Source organism: Argopecten irradians, chromosome 6 (genome assembly GCF_041381155.1).
Source record: "Argopecten irradians isolate NY chromosome 6, Ai_NY, whole genome shotgun sequence".
NCBI classification, from domain to species: domain Eukaryota; kingdom Metazoa; phylum Mollusca; class Bivalvia; order Pectinida; family Pectinidae; genus Argopecten; species Argopecten irradians.
The window spans coordinates 31085867-31112627 of record NC_091139.1 but is presented as its reverse complement, the minus strand read 5'-3'; the positions used below and the strand labels follow the sequence as shown (position 1 = coordinate 31112627).

The 26761-nt window shown below is 34.4% G+C and overlaps 1 protein-coding gene and 9 non-coding genes across 10 annotated transcripts; all 10 read left to right on the top strand.

The window, feature by feature from the left end:
• The first annotated feature begins 431 nt into the window (after positions 1–431).
• Trnar-acg (transfer RNA arginine (anticodon ACG)) lies at positions 432–504 on the top strand. The gene has a single exon. It is a non-coding gene; the product is annotated as a tRNA-Arg (tRNA).
• Positions 505–4435: 3931 nt separating this feature from the next.
• Positions 4436–4508, top strand: Trnar-acg (transfer RNA arginine (anticodon ACG)). Its single transcript has one exon. It is a non-coding gene; the product is annotated as a tRNA-Arg (tRNA).
• Positions 4509–5939: 1431 nt separating this feature from the next.
• On the top strand, positions 5940–6012 carry Trnar-acg (transfer RNA arginine (anticodon ACG)). Its single transcript has one exon. It is a non-coding gene; the product is annotated as a tRNA-Arg (tRNA).
• A 1024-nt stretch (positions 6013–7036) lies between these two features.
• On the top strand, positions 7037–7109 carry Trnar-acg (transfer RNA arginine (anticodon ACG)). The gene has a single exon. It is a non-coding gene; the product is annotated as a tRNA-Arg (tRNA).
• Positions 7110–8555: 1446 nt separating this feature from the next.
• Positions 8556–8628, top strand: Trnar-acg (transfer RNA arginine (anticodon ACG)). The gene has a single exon. It is a non-coding gene; the product is annotated as a tRNA-Arg (tRNA).
• A 674-nt stretch (positions 8629–9302) lies between these two features.
• Positions 9303–17744, top strand: LOC138326456 (uncharacterized). The gene is given in 8 exon segments (XM_069272560.1): positions 9303–9907; positions 10980–11164; positions 11754–11790; positions 12595–13385; positions 13704–13843; positions 14373–14557; positions 15147–15676; positions 16845–17744. Coding segments are annotated over 8 exon segments (2595 nt in total). The 5' UTR covers positions 9303–9474; the 3' UTR covers positions 17139–17744.
• A 4723-nt stretch (positions 17745–22467) lies between these two features.
• Trnar-acg (transfer RNA arginine (anticodon ACG)) lies at positions 22468–22540 on the top strand. Its single transcript has one exon. It is a non-coding gene; the product is annotated as a tRNA-Arg (tRNA).
• A 1079-nt stretch (positions 22541–23619) lies between these two features.
• Positions 23620–23692, top strand: Trnar-acg (transfer RNA arginine (anticodon ACG)). Its single transcript has one exon. It is a non-coding gene; the product is annotated as a tRNA-Arg (tRNA).
• A 1228-nt stretch (positions 23693–24920) lies between these two features.
• Trnar-acg (transfer RNA arginine (anticodon ACG)) lies at positions 24921–24993 on the top strand. Its single transcript has one exon. It is a non-coding gene; the product is annotated as a tRNA-Arg (tRNA).
• Positions 24994–25633: 640 nt separating this feature from the next.
• Positions 25634–25706, top strand: Trnar-acg (transfer RNA arginine (anticodon ACG)). Its single transcript has one exon. It is a non-coding gene; the product is annotated as a tRNA-Arg (tRNA).
• The last annotated feature ends 1055 nt before the right edge of the window (positions 25707–26761 follow it).

The window sequence follows — 26761 nt, the reverse complement described above, 5'->3', positions numbered from 1 at the left end:
CGAACCCTGTCCCTTGCTCGTAGAGTAATGCAACTTTTGTCAAAACTGCTTAAATTGCTCTGACAGTAGTGTGTTAACCTTATTAGGTGAATTGTCTTGCCTAAAAATCATTTTATGACCTTCTCAGTGGTTATGTAGTTTATTTGTTTAACGTGCCTGACTTTGGCTCGGGTATGGGTAAAGCGTCCATAGTGTACCTGCTTAATCGTATTGATCAACGATTTGATATTTCAACGATATTAATTAAAATACTAAACAATGATGTGGAATTTGTAAATATTGTATGTTATATGTTTCATAAGAAATGTAGAACAATACATTTATGCCATATTTTGCTTCTTTGTTGAAGTGAATTGTCCCTTTAATTGACCAATTTAAGAAAACTTTGAAACAAGCCTCATCTTATAAGCCCGTGTAGCGTAATTGTAATGGGGCTTGTGGCGCAATGGATAACGCGTCTGACTACGGATCAGAAGATTCCAGGTTCGAATTCTGGCAAGCTCGTTACTTTTTTTCCCCCGTCATTAGTTTTTAATGGCAATTGAAAGGTAGGAGTCGCCCAACCTGATAAATATTCTTATAAAACCCGATAAATGGAAGAAACGATGAAAAAACGCTATATTATGTGAATATTAAAGATGCTCCACCGCCGGCAGAGCATAAATGATATTCATCATTTGAACAATATTTGTTTTTAATCGTGTATATATATATATAGGTTTAATAAACACAAAAAAATAATATGAAATAATTTATTTTGCCTTTGGTGCATGTGCAATCAATACTTCATTCCATATAAGATATAGTGCCACGGAATTTTTTCGGGATACAATTAATTATTTTTCATATTTTAAACTTGAAGTAAAATTAGAAGCTCAAACTTTTCAATGCTGTAAATGGTGTTAAGTAAGTAACTTTTGTAACCGAAGAAAAATACCAAATCGTCTGCTCCTGTTTTAGATAGTGAAAAATACCATTTGTCAACGGTGGAGCATCTTTAATATACACCAATGGTATATAGTAACCCCTTGTCCAGGAGTTTCAAGGGAAACAAACGTAGATGTAAGTGTAGTATTAGTACACTGTAACAATCTCCATTTGTGTCAGGTAAAACTAGGGGAAGGCCAATAGGGGTTTAGGGGAGCTTTGATTACACGTTGGTACATTGTGCACCTGTGTTTGAAAGTAAACAAATACACGCCACCAGAATTTTTGCTTCATGTTATATATCAACAGAAATCGATAATTCTAAATATTCATATTTTTACATATATATCTTAGCATTACTATCAAAGGCTTATATTTAACTATTTAACAGAATATATATTAAGTAAGTTTAGAACATTCACCAAATAATCTAGATGCATATAGTTGCTTACAAAATGGATTGTTTCTTGCTTTTTGTTTTATTTCGCTTTATTTCTTTTCTTTGTAAGACAATCCAGGCAACTCTTCCTACTATACCTACATAACTATGTATATATCATGTGGACAATTTGTCCTACCCTTAATTCCCTTATCTATGATTACTACTACCAATCCCTGTAATTATCACCACCGATAGCGGCAACTTAACTTATCATCATTATGTCATACGTTTGTTTTGTACATAGAGAGATATCACAAAAAGTTTCGGGAGGTAAAAGTATCGACGGCATACGATTCGTAATACACTTAAAAATCAGACGGAGGAACTCTGAATACGTATAAGGTCTAAATTTATTGAGATATCAAAATCGGTGATATAAAAGAGTAAACAAGGACAATTGGACATTATAGTGTCAGTAAACATTTAAACAATCTCATGTTATAAAGCCCCTCTCATGTCGTTGTAATAGAGCTTGTGGCGCAATGGATAACGCGTCTGACTACGGTTAAGAAGATTCCAGGTTCGAATCCTGCCAAGCTCGTTTATTTTACCTGGGTTATCATTTTAGACTAGCTCATAGTAGTCTATTTACAGTTAGTTCCATTACCAGTGATCACTAATTAGTCTATGTAATGATCGTGTCCGATAGCAGCAGGATGACTTGTTTAAATGATTTCATTATGTTTTCTTCTTCATAGCGAGCTAACTCACAAAATATATTGACGAGACACGAATCATAATACACATAAAACACCACACAGAAGAAACTTAAATACGTGTTAGGTCTAAGTGTAGTGTAATATAAACATTAATGATATTAAATAGTAAAAAATGATAATTGAAAAAGATGATATGACCAATTTAAGTAAACTTTGAAACAAGTCTCATTTTATAAGCCCGTGTTGCCCAATGGTAATGGGGCTTGCGGCGCAGCGCAATGGATAATACGTCTGACTACGGATCAGAAGATTCTAGGTTCGAATTCTGGCAAGCTAAATATATATCTTAATATTATTTTCAAAGGCTTATGTTTAACTTATTTTAACAAAATAATAGTATTAAGTAAATTTAGAACATTCATCAATTAATTAAGATGTATTGCCTACAAAATGGATTGTTTTTGTTTTATTTTAATTTATTTCTCAATAAAGACAATCCCGGTAACTCTTCCCATTATACCTACGTCACTATATATATATCATTTGGATAATCTAAAGTAAATCCCCTTACCTATGATTACTACTACCAATCCCTGTAATTATTACCACCGATAGCGGCAACTGGACTTACTATCAGTATGTCATACGTTTTCTTATACATAAAGAGATATCACAAAAAGTTTCGGGAGGGGGGGGGGGGTAAAGTATCGACGACATACGATTCATAACACACTAAAAATCACATAGAAGAACTATGAATACGTGTGAGGTGTTATTTTATTGGGATATAAAATTTGGTGATATTAATGGGTAAACAAGGACAATTTGACATTAGTATCAGTAAATATTGAAACAATCTCAAGTTATATGCCCCTCTCATGTCATTGTAATAGGGCTTGTGGCGCAATGGATAACGCGTCTGACTACGGATTCAGGTTCGAATCCTGGCAAGCTCGTAATTTTTACTGTCTTATCATTTTAGAATAAAGTTTATTAGCTTTCATCGTAAACAATTAAAACCAGTTCAAAAAGTTTGTTTTGTGACAACTTTTATTGTTAGCTTTTTTTAAACACTGGTAACTATGTGGACAAATAAGTGAAATATATCGAGTTTATGTTTAAAACTAGCATATTTTGTAACGCTGACCAAATACATTAAAGCGATGGATAAATAAATAATAACAAATGCAAATTGATATATTATCTTGCTGTAGATTGTAAGAAAGTACATAGGTTTTTTTATGTATCTCATGAAAATCAATTGATTTTAAAGAAACGGGTGTTGAAAATAAGAATCAATATCCAACATTAATATAAGATGAAATTGCATCGTTAATTACTTTGAAACATAGTCTATACGACTGTCATTTTATTCTACTGTCTGCACCAGATGTCTTTTACGCTCAACCTCTCCTCCATCACCCATCCTCCCTCAAACTTACGTGTTTCCTCTCCCGACAACTAGGAACTCACACATCAAAATCTTAGTAGAGACCTCTTCTACACCTAACAACGTAAGAGAATCAAGTCGAAAACCACCCTCGACACTCCAGGGGTTACTATCACTGACGCTATATCATGTTGATATTTACACCAATGGTATATAGAGTTTCAAGGGAAACAAACGTAGATGTAAGTGTAGTATTAGTACACTGTACAATCCCCATTTGTGTCGGGTAAAACTAGGGGAAGGCCAATAGGGGTTTAGGGGAGCTTTGATTACACGTTGGTACATTGTGCACCTGTGTTTGAAAGCGGACAAATACACGCCGCCAGAATGCTTGCTTCATATTATATATCAACAGAAATCGATCTTTCTAAATATTCATGTTTCTAAATATATATCTTAGTATTATTTTCAAAGGTTTATGTTTAACTTATTTTAACAGAATAATAGTATTAAATAAATTTAGAACATTCATCAATTAATTAAGATGTATTGCCTACAAAATGGATTGTTTTTGTTTTATTTTGTTTTATTTTATTTCTCAATAAAGACAATCCCGGTAACTCTTCCCATTATACTTACGTCACTATATATATATCATTTGGATAATCTAAAGTAAATCCCCTTACCTATGATTACTACTACCAATCCCTGTAATTATTTGTAATTATTACCACCGATAGCGGCAACTGGACTTACTATCAGTATGTCATACGTTTTCTTATAAATAAAGAGATATCACAAAAAGTTTCGGGAGGGGGGGGGGGGTAAAGTATCGACGACATACGATTCATAACACACTAAAAATCACATAGAAGAACTATGAATACGTGTGAGGTGTTATTTAATTGTGCTATCAAAGTTGATGATATTAAAGGGTAAACAAGGACAATTTGACATTAGTATCAGTAAATATTGAAACAATCTCATGTTATAAGCCCCTCTCATGTCATTGTAATAGGGCTTGTGGCGCAATGGATAACGCGTCTGACTACGGATCAGAAGATTCCAGGTTCGAATCCTGGCAAGCTCGTCATTTTTCCTGGATTATCATTTTATAATAAAGTATATTAGCTTTCATCGTAAACAATTAAAACCAGTTCTAAAAGTTTGTTTTGTGACAACTTTTATAGACACCTATTCCAACACTGGTAACTATGTGGACAAATAAGTCAAATATATCACGTTAATATTTAAAACTAAACATATTTTGAAACTTTGAACATGTACATTAAATAATAATAAATGTTAATTGATTTATTATCTTGCTGTAAATTGATTTTAATGTATATCACGACCATCAATTGATTTTTAAGAAAGAGATGTTGAAAATAAGACAAAATAGTCAACATTCATATTAGATGCAATGACATCTTCCATTACTTTGAAACGTAGTCTATACGACAGTCATTTTGTTCTACACATCAGCATCGCATGTCTCTCATACTCAACCTTTCCTCCATCAACCATCCTTCCTCAAGCTCACGTGTTACCTCTCACGCCAACAAGGAACTCATACATCAAAATCTTAGTAGAGACCTCTCATACACCTAACAACGTAAGAGTATCAAGTCGGAAACCACCCTCGACACTCCAGGGGTTACTATCACTGACGTTATATCATGTTGATATTTACATCAATGGTATAAAGTAACCCCTTGTCCAGGAGTTTGAAAGGAAACAAACGTAAATGTGAGTGTAGTATTAGTACACTGTAACAATCTCCATTTGTGTCAGGTATAACTAGGGGAAGGCTAATAGGGGTTTAGGGGAGCTTTGATTACACGTTGGTACATTGTGCACCTGTGTTTGAAAGCGAACAAATACACGCCACCAGAATGTTTGCTTCATATTATATAGCAACAGAAATCGATCTTTCTAAATATTCATATTTTAAATATATGTCTTAGCATTGTTATGAATGACTTCTGTTAAACTATTTTAATAAAATACTTATTAAGTAAATTTCGAACATTCTTCAATTAATTTAGATGCATATAGTTGCTTACAAAATGGATTGTTTCTTGCTTTTTGTTTTATTTCGCTTTATTTCTTGTCTATGTAAGGCAATCCAGGTAACTCTTCCCACTATACCTACATAACTATTTACATCATGTGGACAATATGCCCTACCCTTTAGTTCCTTACCTATAATTACTACTACTACAATCCCGGTAATTATCACCACCGATACCGGCAACTTGACTTATCATCATTATGTCATACGTTTGTTTTGTACATAGAGAGATATCACAAAAAGTTTCAGGAGGTAAAAGTATCGACGACATACGATTCGTAGTACACTTAAAAATCAGACAGAAGAACTCTGAATACGTTTGAGGTCAAAATTTATTGAAGTATCAAAATCGGTGATATAAAAGAGTAAACAAGGACAATTGGACATTGTAGTGTCAGTAAACATTTAAACAATCTCATGTTCAGCCCCTCTCATCACGTTGTAATAGGGCTTGTGGCGCAATGGATAACGCGTCTGACTACGGATCAGAAGATTCCAGGTTCGAATCCTGGCAAGCTCGTTTATTTTACCTGGGTTATCATTTTAGACTAACTACTATTAGACTATTTACAGTTAATTCCATTAACAGTGATCACTACTTAGACTCTGTAATGATCGTCTCCGATAGCAGCAGTATGTCTTGTTTAAATGATTCCATTATGTTTTCTTGTACATAGAGACCTAACTCACAAAATATATTGACGAGACACGAATCATAATACACATAAAACACCACACAGAAGACACTTAAATACGTGTGAGGTCTAAATGTAGTGTAAAAAAAACATTACAGATATCAAATAATAAAATGATAATTGAAAAAGATGATATGACCAATTTAAGTAAACTTTGAAACAAGTCTCATTTTATAAGCCCGTGTTGGCCAATGGTAATGGGGCTTGCGGCGCAGCGCAATGGATAATACGTCTGACTACGGATCAGAAGATTCTAGGTTCGAATTCTGGCAAGCTAAATATATATCTTAATATTATTTTCAAAGGCTTATGTTTAACTTATTTTAACAAAATAATAGTATTAAGTAAATTTAGAACATTCATCAATTAATTAAGATGTATTGCCTACAAAATGGATTGTTTTTGTTTTATTTTGTTTTATTTTATTTCTCAATAAAGACAATCCCGGTAACTCTTCCCATTATACCTACGTCACTATATATATATCATTTGGATAATCTAAAGTAAATCCCCTTACCTATGATTACTACTACCAATCCCTGTAATTATTAATTATTACCACCGATAGCGGCAACTGGACTTACTATCAGTATGTCATACGTTTTCTTATACAATAAAGAGATATCACAAAAAGTTTCGGGAGGGGGGGGGGGGGGGTAAAGTATCGACGACATACGATTCATAACACACTAAAAATCACATAGAAGAACTATGAATACGTGTGAGGTGTTATTTTATTGGGATATAAAAATTGGTGATATTAATGGGTAAACAAGGACAATTTGACATTAGTATCAGTAAATATTGAAACAATCTCATGTTATAAGCCCCTCTCATGTCATTGTAATAGGGCTTGTGGCGCAATGGATAACGCGTCTGACTACGGATCAGAAGATTCCAGGTTCGAATCCTGGCAAGCTCGTCATTTTTCCTGGATTATCATTTTATAATAAAGTATATTAGCTTTCATCGTAAACAATTAAAACCAGTTCTAAAAGTTTGTTTTGTGACAACTTCTATAGACACCTATTCCAACACTGGTAACTATGTGGACAAATAAGTCAAATATATCACGTTCATATTTAAAACTAAACATATTTTGAAACTTTGAACAAGTACATTAAATAATAATAAATGATAATTGATTTATTATCTTGCTGTAAATTGTAAGAAAGTACATTGATTTTAATGTATATCACGACCATCAATTGATTTTAAAGAAAGAGATGTTGAAAATAAGACAAAATAGTCAACATTCATATTAGATGCAATGACATCTTCCATTACTTTAAAACGTAGTCTATACGACAGTCATTTTGTTCTACACATCAGCATCGCATGCCTCTCACACTCAACCTTTCCTCCATCAACCATCCTTCCTCAAGCTCACGTGTTACCTCTCCCGACAACAAGGAACTCTCACATCAAAATCTTAGTAGAGACCTCTCATACACCTAACAACGTAAGAGTATCAAGTCGAAAACCACCCTCGACACTCCAGGGGTTACTATCACTGACGCGATATCATGTTGATATTTACACCAATGGTATAAAGTAACCCCTTGTCCAGGAGTTTGAAAGGAAACAAACGTAGATGTAAGTGTAGTATTAGTACACTGTACAATCTCCATTTGTGTCAGGTATAACTAGGGGAAGGCCAATAGGGGTTTAGGGGAGCTTTGATTACACGTTGGTACATTGTGCACCTGTGTTTGAAAGCGAACAAATACACGCCACCAGAATGTTTGCTTCATATTATATAGCAACAGAAATCGATCTTTCTAAATATTCATATTTTAAACATATATCTTAGCATTGTTATGAAAGACTTCTGTTAAACTATTTTAATAAAATATATATTAAGTAAATTTCGAACATTCTTCAATTAATTTAGATGCATATAGTTGCTTACAAAATGGATTGTTTCTTGCTTTTTGTTTTATTTCGCTTTATTTCTTTTCTATGTAAGGCAATCCAGGTAACTCTTCCCACTATACCTACATAACTATTGATATCATGTGGACAATATGCCCTACCCTTTAGTTCCTTACCTATAATTACTACTACCAATCCCGGTAATTATCACCACCGATACCGGCAACTTGACTTATCATCATTATGTCATACGTTTGTTTTGTACATAGAGAGATATCACAAAAAGTTTCAGGAGGTAAAAGTATCGACGACATACGATTCGTAATACACTTAAAAATCAGACAGAAGAACTCTGAATACGTTTGAGGTCTAAATTTATTGAGATATCAAAATCGGTGATATAAAAGAGTAAACAAGGACAATTGGACATTATAGTGTCAGTAAACATTTAAATAATCTCATGTTCATCAGCCCCTCTCATTACGTTGGAATAGGGCTTGTGGCGCAATGGATAACGCGTCTGACTACGGATCAGAAGATTCCAGGTTCGAATCCTGGCAAGCTCGTTTATTTTACCTGGGTTATCATTTTAGACTAGCTCATAGTAGACTATTTACAGTTAGTTCCATTACCAGTGATCACTACTTAGTCTCTGTAATGATCGTCTCCGATAGCAGCAGTATGTCTTGTTTAAATGATTTCATTATATTTTCTTGTACAAAGAGACCTAACTCACAAAATATATTGACGAGACACGAATCATAATACACATAAAACACCACACAGAAGAAACTTAAATACGTGTGAGGTCTAAATGTAGTGTAAAATAAACATTACTGATATCAAATAATAAAATGATAATTGAAAAAGATGATATGACCAATTTAAGTAAACTTTGAAACAAGTCTCATTTTATAAGCCCGTGTTGCCCAATGGTAATGGGGCTTGTGGCGCAGCGCAATGGATAATGCGTCTGACTACGGATCAGAAGATTCTAGGTTCGAATTCTGGCAAGCTCGTAATTTTTACTGGCTTATCATTTTAGAATAAAGTTTATTTTAGCTTTCATAGTAAACAATTAAAACCAGTTCAAAAAGTTTGTTTTGTGACAACTTTTATTGTTAGCTTTTTTAAACACGTTGGCTCGGCCGTTTTCGAATGCGCCGCGCATCGTAAACAAAAACCGATGTCGTCAAAACGCTAAATAAATAAATGAAAAAAAAACATTCATATTTGTGCATTTTACGTGGTACGTTTATTAAATTTTGTATCATCAACACGATTTTATGCTGCATTAATTGATTTTAAAATATAAAATCCATTGTCATCCTTTCACGACAACACCGGATGCACTTCCGGTTGCAGGTGTTGTCACGGACGCCATCTTCGGCCTCAGCAGAAGCAATGCAGTAATGGGGCGCAAATTAGGACATTTTCGTTCAACAAAGCAGTCACAAAGACAGCAGAATATTTCAGTAGCGCAGAAGAGGCGATGGAATATACAAAGGGTGGAAAACGACCACAGTTATTGTAGTTCTGGTACTAATAACGTAATCGTACCGGATCTGTCGTATGTTGTGAAAGATGTGGATGTCGGAGATGACGATAGTTGGAGGGATGGTCGTAGGGTTATTGAACTCGGCGTCCTTGCTGAAGGTTTGTCAGCTTGTAAAACATGTGGTATGCCATTGTGTTTATCTCACACTACAAATATAAAAAATTATGGCCTTGGAGCAATACTTCGGATTCCGTGCAATAACACAACATGCAAAGCCGTCAACACGATACCAACAGGAAAACGACACAACCAGCAAGTGTTTGATATGAATACAAAATTAGCAACAGGTAAGGTATTTTTTCACAAATGACATCATACCACATTATAAATATACACGTACAGGTATAGTGTGCTAGCATTTTCCAACAATATTTCAGTCCAGATAATGAATACATGTTATATGGTACAATTGTAGGATTTATTGCTGATAAACACTAATTAATGAGTCTGGTAGTTCAATCAGTAGAACGTTATTGTGTTCTTACACCGGTCTGCTCACTACATTTTCTCCTTTTCTGCTACACAAGAATGTAGAATACATACTAGACATATATGTACTGTACTGTACACTGTGTATATAAACATTATATTATGAGTGACTATACTCAGTACAGTACTATATGTAATGTGAAATTTATTATGCACATCCAATAATTTGATATGCTGCAACTCTTCAGACGAGTGGTATATCAAATTATTAAAATTGTTTAAATAAATCTCATATTATGTTTATATAACTATGAGTGTAAGATTCTATGATATATATATATGGAGATATAGCCATAAGATCAAACTTTTAATGTTGTTTTTGTAAAAGAGTGGCAAATTGAGGCTCGGTTTTGACATTTCTGTCTACTGAAACAACTGTGTGATGTAATAGTTTGATTATAACATCATTATCACATGTGATTTACGGTATTTATGACTGTATTAATTAGTCAGTTATGTGATAAATATCCATATGTTAAACTAGTCATTTTGAGTTTATAGTATGTGTACATGTTGATGATACACAGTCATGAACACTAATATCATTCATTTTTTTGACACATTTGTGCATGGCAGTAAAATCCTTAACATACATTTCTTTTTAAAATAACATCCACAAAGCAACATTCCAATACATAAATAATAGTGCACAGTACATGAGTTTCATACATATATCAAAGTATGAGATACTTGATACATGTAAGAATCAGCTGTGGGTCTATGAAGATAGTTTATTAGATAATGCCATAAATGTGTTGTACATGAATATGATGTTTAACATCACATTTAAACAATATAATTATGTCATACAGTTTTATGTCTGACTTCAATATTAATTATGATTTGTTTTGATTATTCAACAATCAACAGGTATGTTGCATACTGGCATTGGTGCAACTCAGGTGAACAGTATCTTGACATCCTTAAATATCCCAGCTGTAAGTCATGCCATGCTTGATCGGAGACAAAGGGAAACTGGGTCAGCTTTGGAAGTACTAGCAAAAGAGTCAGCAGAGGAATGGATGGAGCAGGAAAAGAGATTGACATCAGAGTATGTGATTTTTTTTGTATTATGTGAAAATCATTGGTTTTGGTTCTCCTAGTCCTAAAGTAATAATTTTGCAATTAATTAAGCTTTGATGTCATTATTTTTTATTTTATCTGGTTATGAAATTTTTTTTTTTAGCAAACCTTTGTGAGAATCTGCGAAATTCAAGTTCGTGCTTCATAGACTTTGCCTCTGTCCAGTATTCATTCATATTGTCTATGAATGCCAACTGAAAGGCATTCAATGCTAAATATAAAGTTTATAGTAAATTATATAGGATTTTACACTTTAAATTTTGCCTGTTACTGCCTTATGCAATTTTTAAAAAATATACACTGTTCTAAGATGTTTTATAATCAGTCAATGATTATGCTCTGTTAACTGAAAATTAACTGATTTCACTTATTTTAGTTAATAAAACATATGATAAAAGTTTATAGCATGGTGATTGATCATTTAAATATCTCTGGTTGTGATAAGTGATATATCAAAATGGTCATGTAACAATCTCTTGTTATCTAACTTCATGTCTTACTTTATAATACAGAATTACAGGAGAGGACAGCATAGAAGTTTCAGTAGATGCAGGTTGACAGAAAAGGGGAAGTGGGAGATCATATGACAGCTTGTCTGGTATGTATTTAAAATTAAAAATCAATATGCTGTGAATAAAATGAAATGAATTAATGATGATGAAGTAGAGAGTTTGAATTCATAAATACATATAACATTAAACTCTTTATTTTTATCTATTGAAAAAGAAAAGACTTTGAATAATGTCAAATTGGTAACACAGATAAAATCTTATGTTACTAATCTTGCATTATTCAAAGTCTTTTATTTCTTATAAAGAAAGACGTAAATATGATGCCACACTACTGGCTGAATGGTTAAAGTGTCTCAATATATATGTCACAAAACTGTATAATCCAGAATCTGTCTATAACAGCCAGATATGCTGATCACAAGCAAGTTATATTGGTTGGCAGTGTAATACGGTTCCCACAAGTAACCTATTTCAATGACTATACATTGTACATTGACATATATTTACATTTTCGCTGCAGTCCCACTATATAACCTTACAATGCGCAGGTGGCAGTCATATAGCCAATGAACTTCAATCGCTTATGATGACGTCATTATCATTGTGATGTCATAATTGTCGTGCAAGCGATCACGGAAAACGGCTGTTCAAATGGCTGTTCCATCCTTGACGATAACGAATGATTAATTGATTATAGATGCAAAATACCTTGATATGTCAACATGAAATTGTTACCAAATGTAAATATAAGCTTTGAACGTCTATCATTTGGCATTCATAGCCAATATGAATGGTTCAATTTCACATCACTTTTGAGACTGTAAATGATTTAACTGTATTGATCCATAATCCAAACATTCTTATGATTTTATTTTAATTTCGTTGTACAGGACATTGTTCCATGATCGGGAAATATATTGGCAAGATCACAGACTACCAAGTTCGCTCAAAGACGTGTAGAGTTTGTAGCAATGCTACCAGCAAAAACCTTTCAATCCCGGACCATGACTGCAGGCAAAACTGGGACGGGTCTGCTAAAGCAATGGAGCAAGATATGATTATAGAAATGGTCACTAATTGTCATAACAAAGGCTTTAGCACAAAATCAATCATCGCAGACGATGATTCTACAACGATTGCCAGATTGAGAAGACATGTTAATGTTAATATAAGAAAAGTTTCAGATAAAAACCATGTGAAAAAAAAATTCAGCAAAACCCTGTACAACCTGCAGAAGAACAACAAAAATCTATCTACCACTATCATTAAATATATAATCAGATGTTTCAATTATGTCCTTGCACAAAATACTGGTGATACAGAGGGTATGAAGAGAGGATTAAGTGCTCTGTCAAAGCATCCTTTTGGGGATCGCAGCATGTGTGATCAGTCATGGTGCCGTTTTGTGTCTAACCCACAGGAAATTTACAGATATCTTCCACATGGTAAACCAATTGCTGATATGAAATTAAAGGAAACCTTAACTGATGTGTTTGACTCCTACACCCAACATGCAGAAAAGTTATCTTCACTTGGAAGTACCCAAGCCAATGAAAATTTCAACAATATTGTGAGCTCCAAGGCTCCAAAGTCCCATCACTACAGTGGCTCAGCTAGTCTGAACTACAGAGTTGCTGGAGGCGTTCTGCAAAAGAACATAGGCCACACATACTTATCATTGGTAAATAATTATTTTTTATTTATTTGCATGGTAAATTCGACTTTTTCATACAAAAAATGTATCCGAGAATGACAGGAAAATCTGTTATTATCGTAACATCCCAATAGTGACGGAATTCGTTTCATAACCGATGAAATTAAAACAGATCGTGAGGCCAGGCCATTTTCAAAGGATATCATAAAAATATTGGACAGGAATATTTTTTAAGTTTTGAATACTATATATAATATTTACACATATTGTGCATCATGACTGATAAATTACATAAGGTGTTAATAAACATCAGTGTTTACCTTCTTTTTGTATTTATAATTCAAGGTACACAGAAAGATTGGACTGTCCCCAGGTACACACACCATGCGACTTGGGACGCTCAAGGATTACGAAAATCGTAGAAGGAAAGCCATTGCCACCACCAGAAAAACAAAGAAAAAAAGACTTGCACTAAAAGCAAAAAGGTTTGATTGCTTAATAGCATTGATTAATACATATACATCTTAGCATCCTCAATATTCCAGAGGTTACTATTACCGTGTCATTTGCAAAGTTTTTTCTCCTGAACTGCCTTCAATGTTGCTCTGACATGGTCCAGATGTGGATATAACGGCGGTGATAATAACCCCTGAGGTATTGAGGATGTATTAGACATATATGAGAAAGTATTCTTATACACAGAAAGTCTCAAATATATGAAATAGTCTCCTACTAAATGTTGTTAACTTAAGGATAGTTAAACCATTTGAATATGAACACTAATGATTCACATTGGAAAAATCCCCCACAAAAGTATTCTTATAATGAGAGAATAAATTTGTCAATCTTAACTTTCTGATATCTGACTCTTACATGATTTTAAATCCTGTACATATTTCATGTTTATTCAGAATGAAGCTACATGTATGTACAGTAGTGTACTTATGTGTATCTGTTATGTATGTGTAATTTTGTACCAAATGGTATATTTGATATCTAACAAATTTTAAATAGGAATGAAGCAACTGCAGTGAAGGAGGTGAGAGGTGTGTCATACTCTTCTGCAATCGACTCTGGGAGTATCACTACAGAATCGATCAAAGAAATTCCCAGGCCACAACCAACTCCAAAGATGGAACCTGCTCCTATTCTGGAAAACATTCAGCCAGTGTACTTCGATCTTGAAAGTACAGGATTAGGTAGAATTATCCATTATTCCATACGCACATTTTGTGGTATACATTTCTGTAACAAATACCATTAACATTAGCATGAAGTGTTATTTAATTGCTCATACTTTTAGACCATCATCATCAGATGATGGGGTATTCAAATTGCATTTTGTCCCTGTGTCTGACATCATTTTGGGACCTATCTGAAAAGAAGATGGCCGACAGGCAGCCACCTTGGATTTTGATATCACAATGTTGGACTGATTAGAAAACAACATGGTTGGCAGTTGATTATCTTTGATGTTGATAATTAAAGATTTTTCCACTTTGTTGAATTTATAAAGTTTCCCTGTATTTATTTCTTGTAAATTTACACACATATGTTATTTATATAATGATTTGATTCCTCCAAAATCATAAACAAATCCTTACAGTCAACAATGATATGGAAATTACTTGGCTTCTGTATTTTTTCTACAAACTTATCAAAATGTGAGCAAATGCTAATTATCAAAGATTCACCGATTGCAGTGATGTCTCATGACTATTCATATGCCTAAAGCTATTTTGGATTTTATTTTGGTTTAACACTTTATAACATAACCTTTTTTTCCAGCTAGGACATCACACATTATCCAAATGGCAGCAGTGACTGGAGAGGCATCTTATGCAACTTATGTAACCCCAGGGAAAGCCATATCTCCTGCAGCTTCATCTGTCACCGGGCTGACGTACAGAAATGGAAAATTGTTTCATGAAGGGCATCCAGTTGATTCAGTTTCTATTTCAGAAGCCATTGATGGATTTATAACCTTTTTACAAAACCAAACGTCGCCAATATATATTTTTGGACATAATATAAAATCTTTTGACTGCCCACTTTTCCTGCATGCTTTAGAGGCTGTTGGAAAAACAAGCAAATTTCTTGATTGCATATAAGGTTTTTTAGACACTAAACTGCTGTTCAAACTTGGAATTCCTGGCTTGAAATCGTACTCTCAGCCAAATTTGTTCAAATTTGTGTTAGGATCTGACTACAATGCTCACAATGCTATTGAGGATGTCACTTCTTTGCAGACACTAGTGAAAGAGAGCAAATTGGTGTATACTGAACCTTGCTATGAGCATGCAACTTTCTCTACATCATATAGAGATTGAACAGTGTTTTGATTGCGTTAAAGGTGGTATGAACGCAATGGGATACAGACATATTCAATGTAGCGCGTTAGCGCTACATGTAGAATATGTCTGTATCCCATTGCGTTCATACCACCTTTAACGCAATCAAAACACTGTTCAATCTATATATTTACATAAATAAATCTACCTTTACGTACAATTTAAAACGGTGATGGTTGCTAAGTTGGGTAACTACGGTAGTCAGGATGACCGAAGATATAGTTCCGATTTTTGAATGTTATAGCTGTAGTTTGGTTTGAAATACAACAATGACACTTTTCAATTATTTTCAACATATTTTTTTTTCAATTTGATAATATATATTAATAATGTCCATTTCGAATAAAAATTGAGATAACCAAGGCGGAACGTCTACCGGTATGTAGCGTTGTCAGGGTAGTGATGCGGTCCGAAGTGAAGCGAGCCGCCATATTTGATTTTCAACCGAGGAAAGTGACTGTGATAAAGCCTATTGATGGTATGACCGTTGAGCTGCTGAATGTTTGTCATGTATGTATCGGTCTAAGAACGCGATATACACTAAATTCTTCGCAGTCATGACTTTTATTTTATTGTACGGAGGATAGACAAGTGTTTGCGTGTGTGTAGGCCTATTTTGAATGCAAAGACGGGGCCATTTAAGCTGATGATACTGTTTCGGATAGGCTACCTGTAATGTTTTTTTCTGGAAACCCGTATATGATCTGTTAACCTATTGTTCGCTTAGACGCTCCCAGAATTATTCACCGACAATCAGATGTTCTGTATATTTAGGTGAGATGAGTGACCGTACACACACATATACATGTACATCTGACGTAACTATGGGATTCCCCGAACATTCATGAGGAAAGCCCCCGGTTGTAGCCCCGAACAGCGATTCATTTTGTAGTTTATTGCCGTTACAATGCTTGAACACATGTTTTGTTTTGATGTCAAATACATATTTAATAGGATCTAATAAAAACTCTTTATTGTTATTTTAAAATCCGTCAACTTATGACGCAAAATCTTATCGAAGCGTGAACTAGAAGTAGTCCGAACCTGCACTGCGTTTGTATTCATACGTCATTGCGTTTACGCTTATTTGAACGCAACTCCCCTCCCGTTGATTATATAGGGGCATATGTAAATATATGTGAAAGAGAGTTATGAATATTCCAAAAGAGTGCTTTCAAATATGCCATCTTTGAAAGTGTTAGTAGAGAAAAAAGTTTTGAGTGAGGCTATGGCCAGGAAAACTGCAGGCAGTGGTCTCAGTTTTAGTTGTTTAAAGCTACATTATAAGAGGAATGGTGTGGATGGCACCAGGAATGTTTTGGGAGAGAAATGTGGTGTGAAAGGGGTAAGAGTGACTAAATCTTCCAAAATTGTTGACAATGTTGGGAGATATTTTTCTGAGTTACAAGTTTGTGTCAATGAGATTTAAAACTTTTTTGAAATCAGTTGTTTCATCATAGCCATAAACTCATTGTATTCATTGATTAAATACATAAAATATTGTGATGATATATGTAAGACATGTTTTCAATACCTGAACATTTCAGTTAGCTTGTTTTCTACACTTAGCAAGTTGAAATTAGATTTCTAATTTTCTAGTTAATATGTTCACAGTGAAGTCACTTCATTTTGATGTGAAGTTGCAATTATTGTATAGACAAAGTAACGTTGACATAGTATGTGTATATATAACATATAATTTATTGGTATAGCAAATGTGATAGTACTAGTGGAAATTAACACACTTGTTTTTGCTACATGTAACCCTTTTAAAACTTTATTTGCAAATCTGTTGCTTAGGAACATATGGTTGCCATGCCTTCTGAAGTCAATATCTCTTTTTAGGTCATCTGACCCGAAGGGTCATGTTTCGTCCGTCGTCGTCCGCCGTCCGCTGTGCGCCGTCCGCCGTGCGCCGTCCGCCGTGCGTTAACTTTTCACATTTTGAACTTCTTCTCAAGTTCTACCAGTGCGATTTGGCTGAAACTGGCATGAAAAGATCCTGACATGAACCTGACAAAGTGTTGTTATTTTTTGGGTCGACCGAAATCCAAGATGGCCGCCACAGCCGCCATCTTGAAAACACATTTTGAACTTCTTCTCAAGTTCTACAGGTGCGATTTGGCTGAAACTTGCATCAAATGATCCTGACATGGTACCGACAAAGTGTTGTTAGTTTTCGGGTCGATCCGAAATCCAAGATGGCCGCCACAGCCGCCATCTTGAAAACACATTTTGAACTTCTTCTCAAGTTCTACCAGTGCGATTTGGCTGAAACTTGCATCAAATGATCCTGACATGGTTACGACAAAGTGTTGTTATTTTTCGGGTCGATCCGAAATCCAAGATGGCCGCCACAGCCGCCATCTTGAAAACACATTTTGAACTTCTCCTCAAGTTCTACAGGTGGGATTTGACTGAAACTTGCATGAAATGATCCTGACATGGTCCTGATAAAGTGTTGTTATTTTTCGGATCAATCCGAAATCCAAGATGGCCGCCACAGCCGCCATCTTGAAAACACATTTTGAACTTCTTCTCAAGTTCTACCAGTGCGATTTGGCTGAAACTTGCATCAAATGATCCTGACATGGTCCCGACAAAGTGTTGTTATTTTTCGGGTCGATCCCAAATCCAAGATGGCCGCCACAGCCGCCATCTTGAAAACACATTTTGAACTTCTCCTCAAGTTCTACAGGTGGGATTTGACTGAAACTTGCATGAAATGATCCTGATATGGTCCTGATAAAGTGTTGTTATTTTTCGAGTCGATCCGAAATCCAAGATGGCCGCCACAGCCGCCATCTTGAAAACACATTTTGAACTTCTCCTCAAGTTCTACAGGTGGGATGTGACTGAAACTTGCATGAAATGATCCTGACATGGTCCTGATAAAGTGTTGTTATTTTTCGGATCAATCCAAAATCCAAGATGGCCGCCACAGCCGCCATCTTGAAAACACATTTTGAACTTCTTCTCAAGTTCTACCGGTGCGATTTGGCTGAAACTTGCATCAAATGATCCTGACATGGTCCTGACAAAGTGTTGTTATTTTTCGGGTCGATCCGAAATCCAAGATGGCCGCCACAGCCGCCATCTTGAAAACACATTTTGAACTTCTTCTCAAGTTCTACCGGTGCGATTTGGCTGAAACTTGCATGAAATGATCCTGACATGGTCCCGACAAAGTATTGTTACATCTCTGGTTGATCACAAATCTAAGATGGCTACCATGACACTATATCTAATTAATTTCCTATATGTTAAGGCCCTTGGGCCTCTTGTTTGAAATAAAATTTGTTGAAAGAAATTGAAAATGATCCTGATGTGGTCCTGACAAAGTGACAACATATATAATTAATTTTACTATTGCAAAGGTAGTCAGATGACCGTTAAGGCCCTTTGGGCCTCTTGTCTTTCAACTATGACCTACTGTTTTAAGTTATTATGAACATATGAACCGTCTTTGCAAAATATGCATATTTGGAAAAAAAGTTAATTGTTCCTTCATACATTTTTGTATTGTTACGCTTTGTACTTTTACTGAAATTTGAGAAAGCGTTGCCATAACTAGGATTTGAGAAAGCGTTGCCATAACTAGGATTTGAGAAAGCGTTGCCATAACTAGGATTTGAGAAAGCGTTGCCATAACTAGGATTTAAGAAAGCGTTGCCATAACTAGGATTTGAGAAAGCGTTGCCATAACTAGGATTTGAGAAAGCGTTGCCATAACTAGGATTTGAGAAAGCGTTGCCATAACTAGGATTTGAGAAAGCGTTGCCATAACTAGGATTTGAGAAAGCGTTGCCATAACTAGGATTTGAGAAAGCGTTGCCATAACTAGGATTTTGAAAAAATTGAACTCACTTACCTGTATTTCCTTTTTTCTTTTTCATATATTGCAACTAGATATTCATGCAATATACAAATTAATGATCAACAAAATAAAATACATGTAAACCATTCATATATGTCTATCTCATTTTATTACTGTTTGAATATATATCATTATGCTGCATGTTGACACTTCTACTTGGAGAGATCGTTGTCAAGGATACGCTTTGTAAACTGGGCTAGCAAAAAACTAGCACATTTGACCTATACTTTTTAGTTAATTTATTGGTACAAGATATTAATACCGATATAAAAATGCATCAACGAAAAAAAGTTAATTACTTTCAAACGGCTGAGCCAGCTGGTATATGTGCCAGGTTTAGGAAATGGAGGGAACACAAAGTACATAGATAAAAACCACTGAGTTTCGATAAGGTATCTTGGAAGTCATGTGACAAAAGTTTTACATATGACACTCATTTATATTCTCTTGAGGGTAATAATTTATTATACAAATTGAGATATTTGATTGAAAATAACTTAACAACCACAAAATTTGATCATTTCTATGCATGGAAATGCAATTTCATTGTTATGAAGTGTTCAATTATGTGAAAGAAAAATATTTGAAAATGGTTGCTAGGGTAAACAACCTTTCATAGAATGTTTTTTCATTACAAAACTGTTTTTATAATGAAAAAACATGAATGTCTTAAAGAAAAACGTTTGTGAAAATGCTATATATCAAATAACTTTGAATAGAATGCAAAATTGAATCTAGGTAAGACTTTTCCGATAGAATACTACCTGGTTGCTATGCAACGGTTGGTTACTAACTAATGAAAGATAACCAAAATATATGGGTTTTTTATTGAAAAACAAATATTTTATCATGGTTGCGTGCATAAATATGTCTTTATAAAAAAAACATACATTATATTGCATTAAAATATACACAGAAACCCTATCTATACATAATAGAAAAATGTTGCTAAGGGATATGGTTGCTATGGGTTTAACATCCAATAACTTTTTTCTTTGAACAATGACATACCATTTTTTTGTCATTTTTATAAAGATATGGATGTCCTCTGCAAAATGAGCTTCTTTGGACAAAAGTTAATTATTCCTTCATATATTGTTATCATGTTGAAATGGACATCTCATTTTGCTATAAATCAGTACTGAAAATTGAGGGACACGTTGCCATAGAGACACATTTTAAATCGACGCTAGGAGACAATAGATACATTGATTTATGTTTTATATTTATTTATAGTCACAGGACATCCATACAAATACATCAAAGTAAGAACAAATAAACATATATTATATTTCCATATATTTTTCTACTATCACAATTACCAAGCAGATGTCCTTTTGTGCCATATTTCCGTGCAAAGGTTTGGTGAAGTCGTTGCCAAGGTGACACTTTTTAAAAGAGCCTAGCAAAAAAACTAGCACAATGACATACACTTTTTTGTTCATTTATTGACACAACATGACCATACAAATAAAAAAATCAATAAATGAAAAAAAGTGAATTACTTTCAAACGGTCGAGCCAGCTACCTTAAACACTGGTAACTATGTGGACAAATAAGTCAAATATATCGAGTTTATGTTTAAAACTATTATATTTTGTAACGCTGACCAAATACATTAAAGCGATGGATAAATAAATAATAATACATGCAAATTGATATATTATCTTGCTGTATATTGTAAGAAAGTACATTGGTTTTTATGTATCTCATGACAATCAATTGATTTTAAAGAAACAGATGTTGAAAAAAAGAATCAATATCCAACATTAATATTAGATGAAATTGCATCGTTAATTACTTTAAAACATAGTCTATACGACTGTCATTTTATTCTACTGTCTGCACCACATGTCTTTTACACTCAAACTCTCCTCTATCACCCATTCTCTCTCAAACTCACGTGTTACCTCTCCCGACAACTAGGAACTCACACATCAAAATCTTAGTAGAGACCTCTCATACACCTAACAACGTAAGAGTATCAAGTCGAAAACCACCCTCGACACTCCAGGGGTTACTATCACTGACGCGATATCATGTTGATATTACACCAATGGTATATAGTAACCCCTTGTACAGGAGTTTCAAGGGAAACAAACGTAGATGTAAGTGTAGTATTAGTACACTGTACAATCCCCATTTGTGTCAGGTATAACTAGGGGAAGGCCAATAGGGGTTTAGGGGAGCTTTGATTACACGTTGGTACATTGTGCACCTGTGTTTGAAAGCTAACAAATACACGCCACCAGAATGTTTGCTTCATATTATATATCAACAGAAATCGATAATTCTAAATATTCATATTTTTACATATATATCTTAGCATTACTATCAAAGGCTTATGTTTAACTATTTAACAGAATATATATTAAGTAAGTTTAGAACATTCACCAATTAATCTAGATGCATATAGTTGCTTACAAAATGGATTGTTTCTTGCTTTTTGTTTTATTTCGCTTTATTTCTTTTCTTTGTAAGGCAATCCAGGTAACTCTTCCTACTATACCTACATAACTATGTATATATCATGTGGACAATTTGGCCTACCCTTTAATCCCTTACCTATGATTACTACTACCAATCCCGGTAATTATCACCACCGATACCGGCAACTTGACTTATCATCATTATGTCATACGTTTGTTTTGTACATAGAGAGATATCACAAAAAGTTTCAGGAGGTAAAAGTATCGACGACATACGATTCGTAATACACTTAAAAATCAGACAGAAGAACTCTGAATACGTTTGAGGTCTAAATTTATTGAGATATCAAAATCGGTGATATAAAAGAGTAAACAAGGACAATTGGACATTATAGTGTCAGTAAACATTTAAACAATCTCATGTTATAAGCCCCTCTCATGTCGTTGTAATAGGGCTTGTGGCGCAATGGATAACGCGTCTGACTACGGATCAGAAGATTCCAGGTTCGAATCCTGGCAAGCTCGTTTATTTTACCTGGGTTATCATTTTAGACTAGCTCATAGTAGACTATTTACAGTTAGTTCCATTACCAGTGATCACTACTTAGTCTCTGTAATGATCGTCTCCGATAGCAGCAGTATGTCTTGTTTAAATGATTTCATTATGTTTTCTTGTTCATAGCGACCTAACTCACAAAATATATTGACGAGACACGAATCATAATACACATAAAACACCACACAGAAGAAAGATAAATACGTGTGAGGTCTAAGTGTAGTGTAATATAAACATTGGTGATATAAAATAGAAAAAAGGACAGTTGGAAACAGATTAAAGATGCTTCACCGCCGACAGAGCTTAAATGGTATTCATCATTTGAACAATAATCGGTGTTTAAAGTGAATAGTCGGGCAAAGAAATCCAGTCTAAATGCGTTCATTGGCCTTCCAAAAGTTCTCACATATTTATACGATGGTCAAGTTCTGCTTACGTTTCCCAGTTCTGACCATTGAAATAAAGAAAAGTTGAAAGCATTGAAAGCGAGGCTGCGTGGAAATGTAACCACGGACATAGTCAGCCGGGAGGACGTTTTAGGATTCCTATACATTAAATTAATTTCTACCTACGCAGACAGATTTTGACGAGAAAGTTTATTTTTCTATTCCATAAGAAATTATACTGGATACATTCACACCATTTTTACCGACTTTAGCCATCCTTGCCCGACTGTTCACTTTAATCTTGTATATATATGTCTGATTAACACAGAAAATAATATCAAATAATTTATTTTGCCTTTGGTGCATGCGCAATCAGTACTTCCTTCCATAAAGGATATAGTGCCACGGAATTTTTTCGGGATGCAATTAATTATTTTTCATATTTTTAACTTTAAGTAAAATTAGAAGCTAGAACTTTTCAATGGTGGTAATGGTGTAAAGTAAGTAACTTTTGAAACTAAAGAAAAATACTAAATCGTCTGCTCCTGTTTTTGATAGTGAAAAAAAATCATTTGTCAGCGGTGGAGCATCTTTAATTGACCAATTTAAGAAAACTTTGAAACAAGCCTCATCTTATAAGCCCGTGTAGCGCAATTGTAATGGGGCTTGTGGCGCAATGGATAACGCGTCTGACTACGGATCAGAAGATTCCAGGTTCGAATCCTGGCAAGCTCGTTACTTTTTTCCCCGTCATTAGTTTTTAAAGGCAATTGAAAGGTAGGTGTCGCCCAACCTGATAAATATTCTTATAAAACCCGATAAATGGAAGAAACGATGAAAAAACGCTATATTATGTGAATATTAAAGATGCTCCACCGCCGGCAGAGCATAAATGATATTCATCATTTGAACAATATTTGTTTTTAATCGTGTATATATATATATAGGTTTAATAAACACAAAAAATAATATAAAATAATTTATTTTGCCTTTGGTGCATGTGCAATCAATACTTCATTCCATATAAGATATAGTGCCACGGATTTTTTTCGGGATACAATTAATTATTTTTCATATTTTCAACTTGAAGTAAAATTAGAAGCTCAAACTTTTCAATGCTGTAAATGGTGTTAAGTAAGTAACTTTTGTAACCGAAGAAAAATACCAAATCGTCTGCTCCTGTTTTAGATAGTGAAAAATACCATTTGTCAACGGTGGAGCATCTTTAATATACACCAATGGTATATAGTAACCCCTAATCCAGGAGTTTCAAGGGAAACAAACGTAGATGTAAGTGTAGTATTAGTACACTGTACAATCTCCATTTGTGTCAGGTAAAACTAGGGGAAGGCCAATAGGGGTTTAGGGGAGCTTTGATTACACGTTGGTACATTGTGCACCTGTGTTTGAAAGCGAACAAATACACGCCACCATAATGTTTGCTTCATATTATATATCAAATAGAAATCGATCTTTCTAAATATTCATATTTTTTTACAAAATGGATTGTTTCTTGCTTTTTGTTTTATTTCGTTTTCTTTCTTTTTTCTTTGTAAGGCAATCCAGGTAACTCTTCCTACTGTACCTACATAACTATGTATATATCATGTGGACAATTTGGCCTACCCTTTAATCCCTTATCTATGATTACTACTACCAATCCCTGTAATTATCACCACCGATACCGGCAACTTGACTTATCATCATTATGTCATACGTTTGTTTTGTACATAGAGAGATATCACAAAAAGTTTCAGGAGGTAAAAGTATCGACGACATATATACGATATGCAATACACTTAAAAATCAGACGGAGGAACTACGGAAGAATACGTTTGAGGTCTAAATTTATTGAGATATCAAAATCGATATAAAAGAGTAAACAAGGACAATTGGACATTATAGTGTCAGTAAACATTAAAAACAATCTCATGTTATAAGCCCCTCTCATTACGTTGGAATAGGGCTTGTGGCGCAATGGATAACGCGTCTGACTACGGATCAGAAGATTCCAGGTTCGAATCCTGGCAAGCTCGTTTATTTTACCTGGGTTATCATTTTAGACTAGCTCATAGTAGACTATTTACAGTTAGTTCCATTACCAGTGTCCACTACTTAGTCTCTGTAATGATCGTCTCCGATAGCAGCAGTATGTCTTGTTTAAATGATTTCATTATGTTTTCTTCTTCATAGCGAGCTAACTCACAAAATATATTGACGAGACACGAATCATAATACACATAAAACACCACACAGAAGACACTTAAATACGTGTGAGGTCTAAGTGTAGTGCAATATAAACATTACTGATATCAAATAATAAAATGATAATTGAAAAAGATGATATGATCAATTTAAGTTAACATTGAAACTAGCCTCATTTTATAAGCCCGTGTTGCCCAGTGGTAATGGGGCCTGTGGCGCAGCGCAATGGATAATGCGTCTGACTATCTTGTTGATGCCTGTTTTAATTTTATGTTGAATAGATTGTTGTAGTGCTTGCAATGTGAGGAACCCCAACCCCTGCGGCCCTATGTCTGGGAAATTAAAATAATATTTTTAAGATAAAAAAAATGCGTCTGACTACGGATCAGAAGATTCCAGGTTCGAATTCTGGCAATATTGAAAATATTGAAACAATATCAAGTTATATGCCCCTGTCATATCGTTGTAATAGGGCTTGTGGCGCAATGGATAACGCGTCTGACTACGGATCACAAGATTCCAGGTTCGAGTCCTGGCAAGCTCGTCATTTTTCCTGGATTATCATTTTATAATAAAGTATATTAGCTTTCTTCGTAAACAATTAAAACCAGTTCTAAAAATTTGTTTTGTGACAACTTTTATAGACAAATATTTATTAAGTAAATTTTGAACATTCTTCAATTAATTTAGATGCATATAGTTGCTTACAAAATAGATTGTTTCTTGCTTTTTGTTTTATTTCGCTTTATTTCTTTTCTGTGTAAGGCAATCCAGGTAACTCTTCCTACTATACCTAAAAAATGTACATAACTATGTATATATCATGTGGACAATATGGCCTACCCTTAATCCTTTACCTATGATTACTACTACCAATCCCTGTAATTATCGCAACCGATACCGGCAACTTAACTTATCATCATTATGTCATATGTTTGTTTTGTACATACAGAGATATCACGTTTAAAAATACTTGTTTCGGGAGAACACTAGTAAAAAGTATCGACGACTTGTCAATGCGTTTGAAGCCAATGGTCATAATGGTGCTAACACGCCTCTCAACCCTAGCTTTAGAAGTGGATACTACTGTACCTTTAATGCTTTATTGACTCCAATGGAAGTCATGCGTAAATGTATCATACATGATTACCAAAAACTGACAGGTACATCATATGAAATCATGTACATGTACGTTCAATGACGTCACGGGTGTATTGGTTTTTTCTATTGAAGTCACGGTCCGTGTCTTGATCATTGGAAAGTGTGACGACAATTAACTATCTACAGCATAGTTCTAAACCAAATAACGAACGGGCATGGTAAAGAATAAAATCCCATTATCATGGCTCACGTTTTCCTTTCTCTTAAAACTACACATATAACTATGATTGTTATTCATCTATGACATAAGAGTTCCTACCTTTAAATGAGTTATGATACGGTATGACAGACAGTAGTTGATATTCAATGACGCGGCAGTTCTTTTCATTATAACAAGTATAACTACAATTGCTATTTTATGGTGACATCAAATCTCGTATGACTTACACTCAAATTACTTACAAATGAATCCCTATATTACATTCTATGACGTTATAT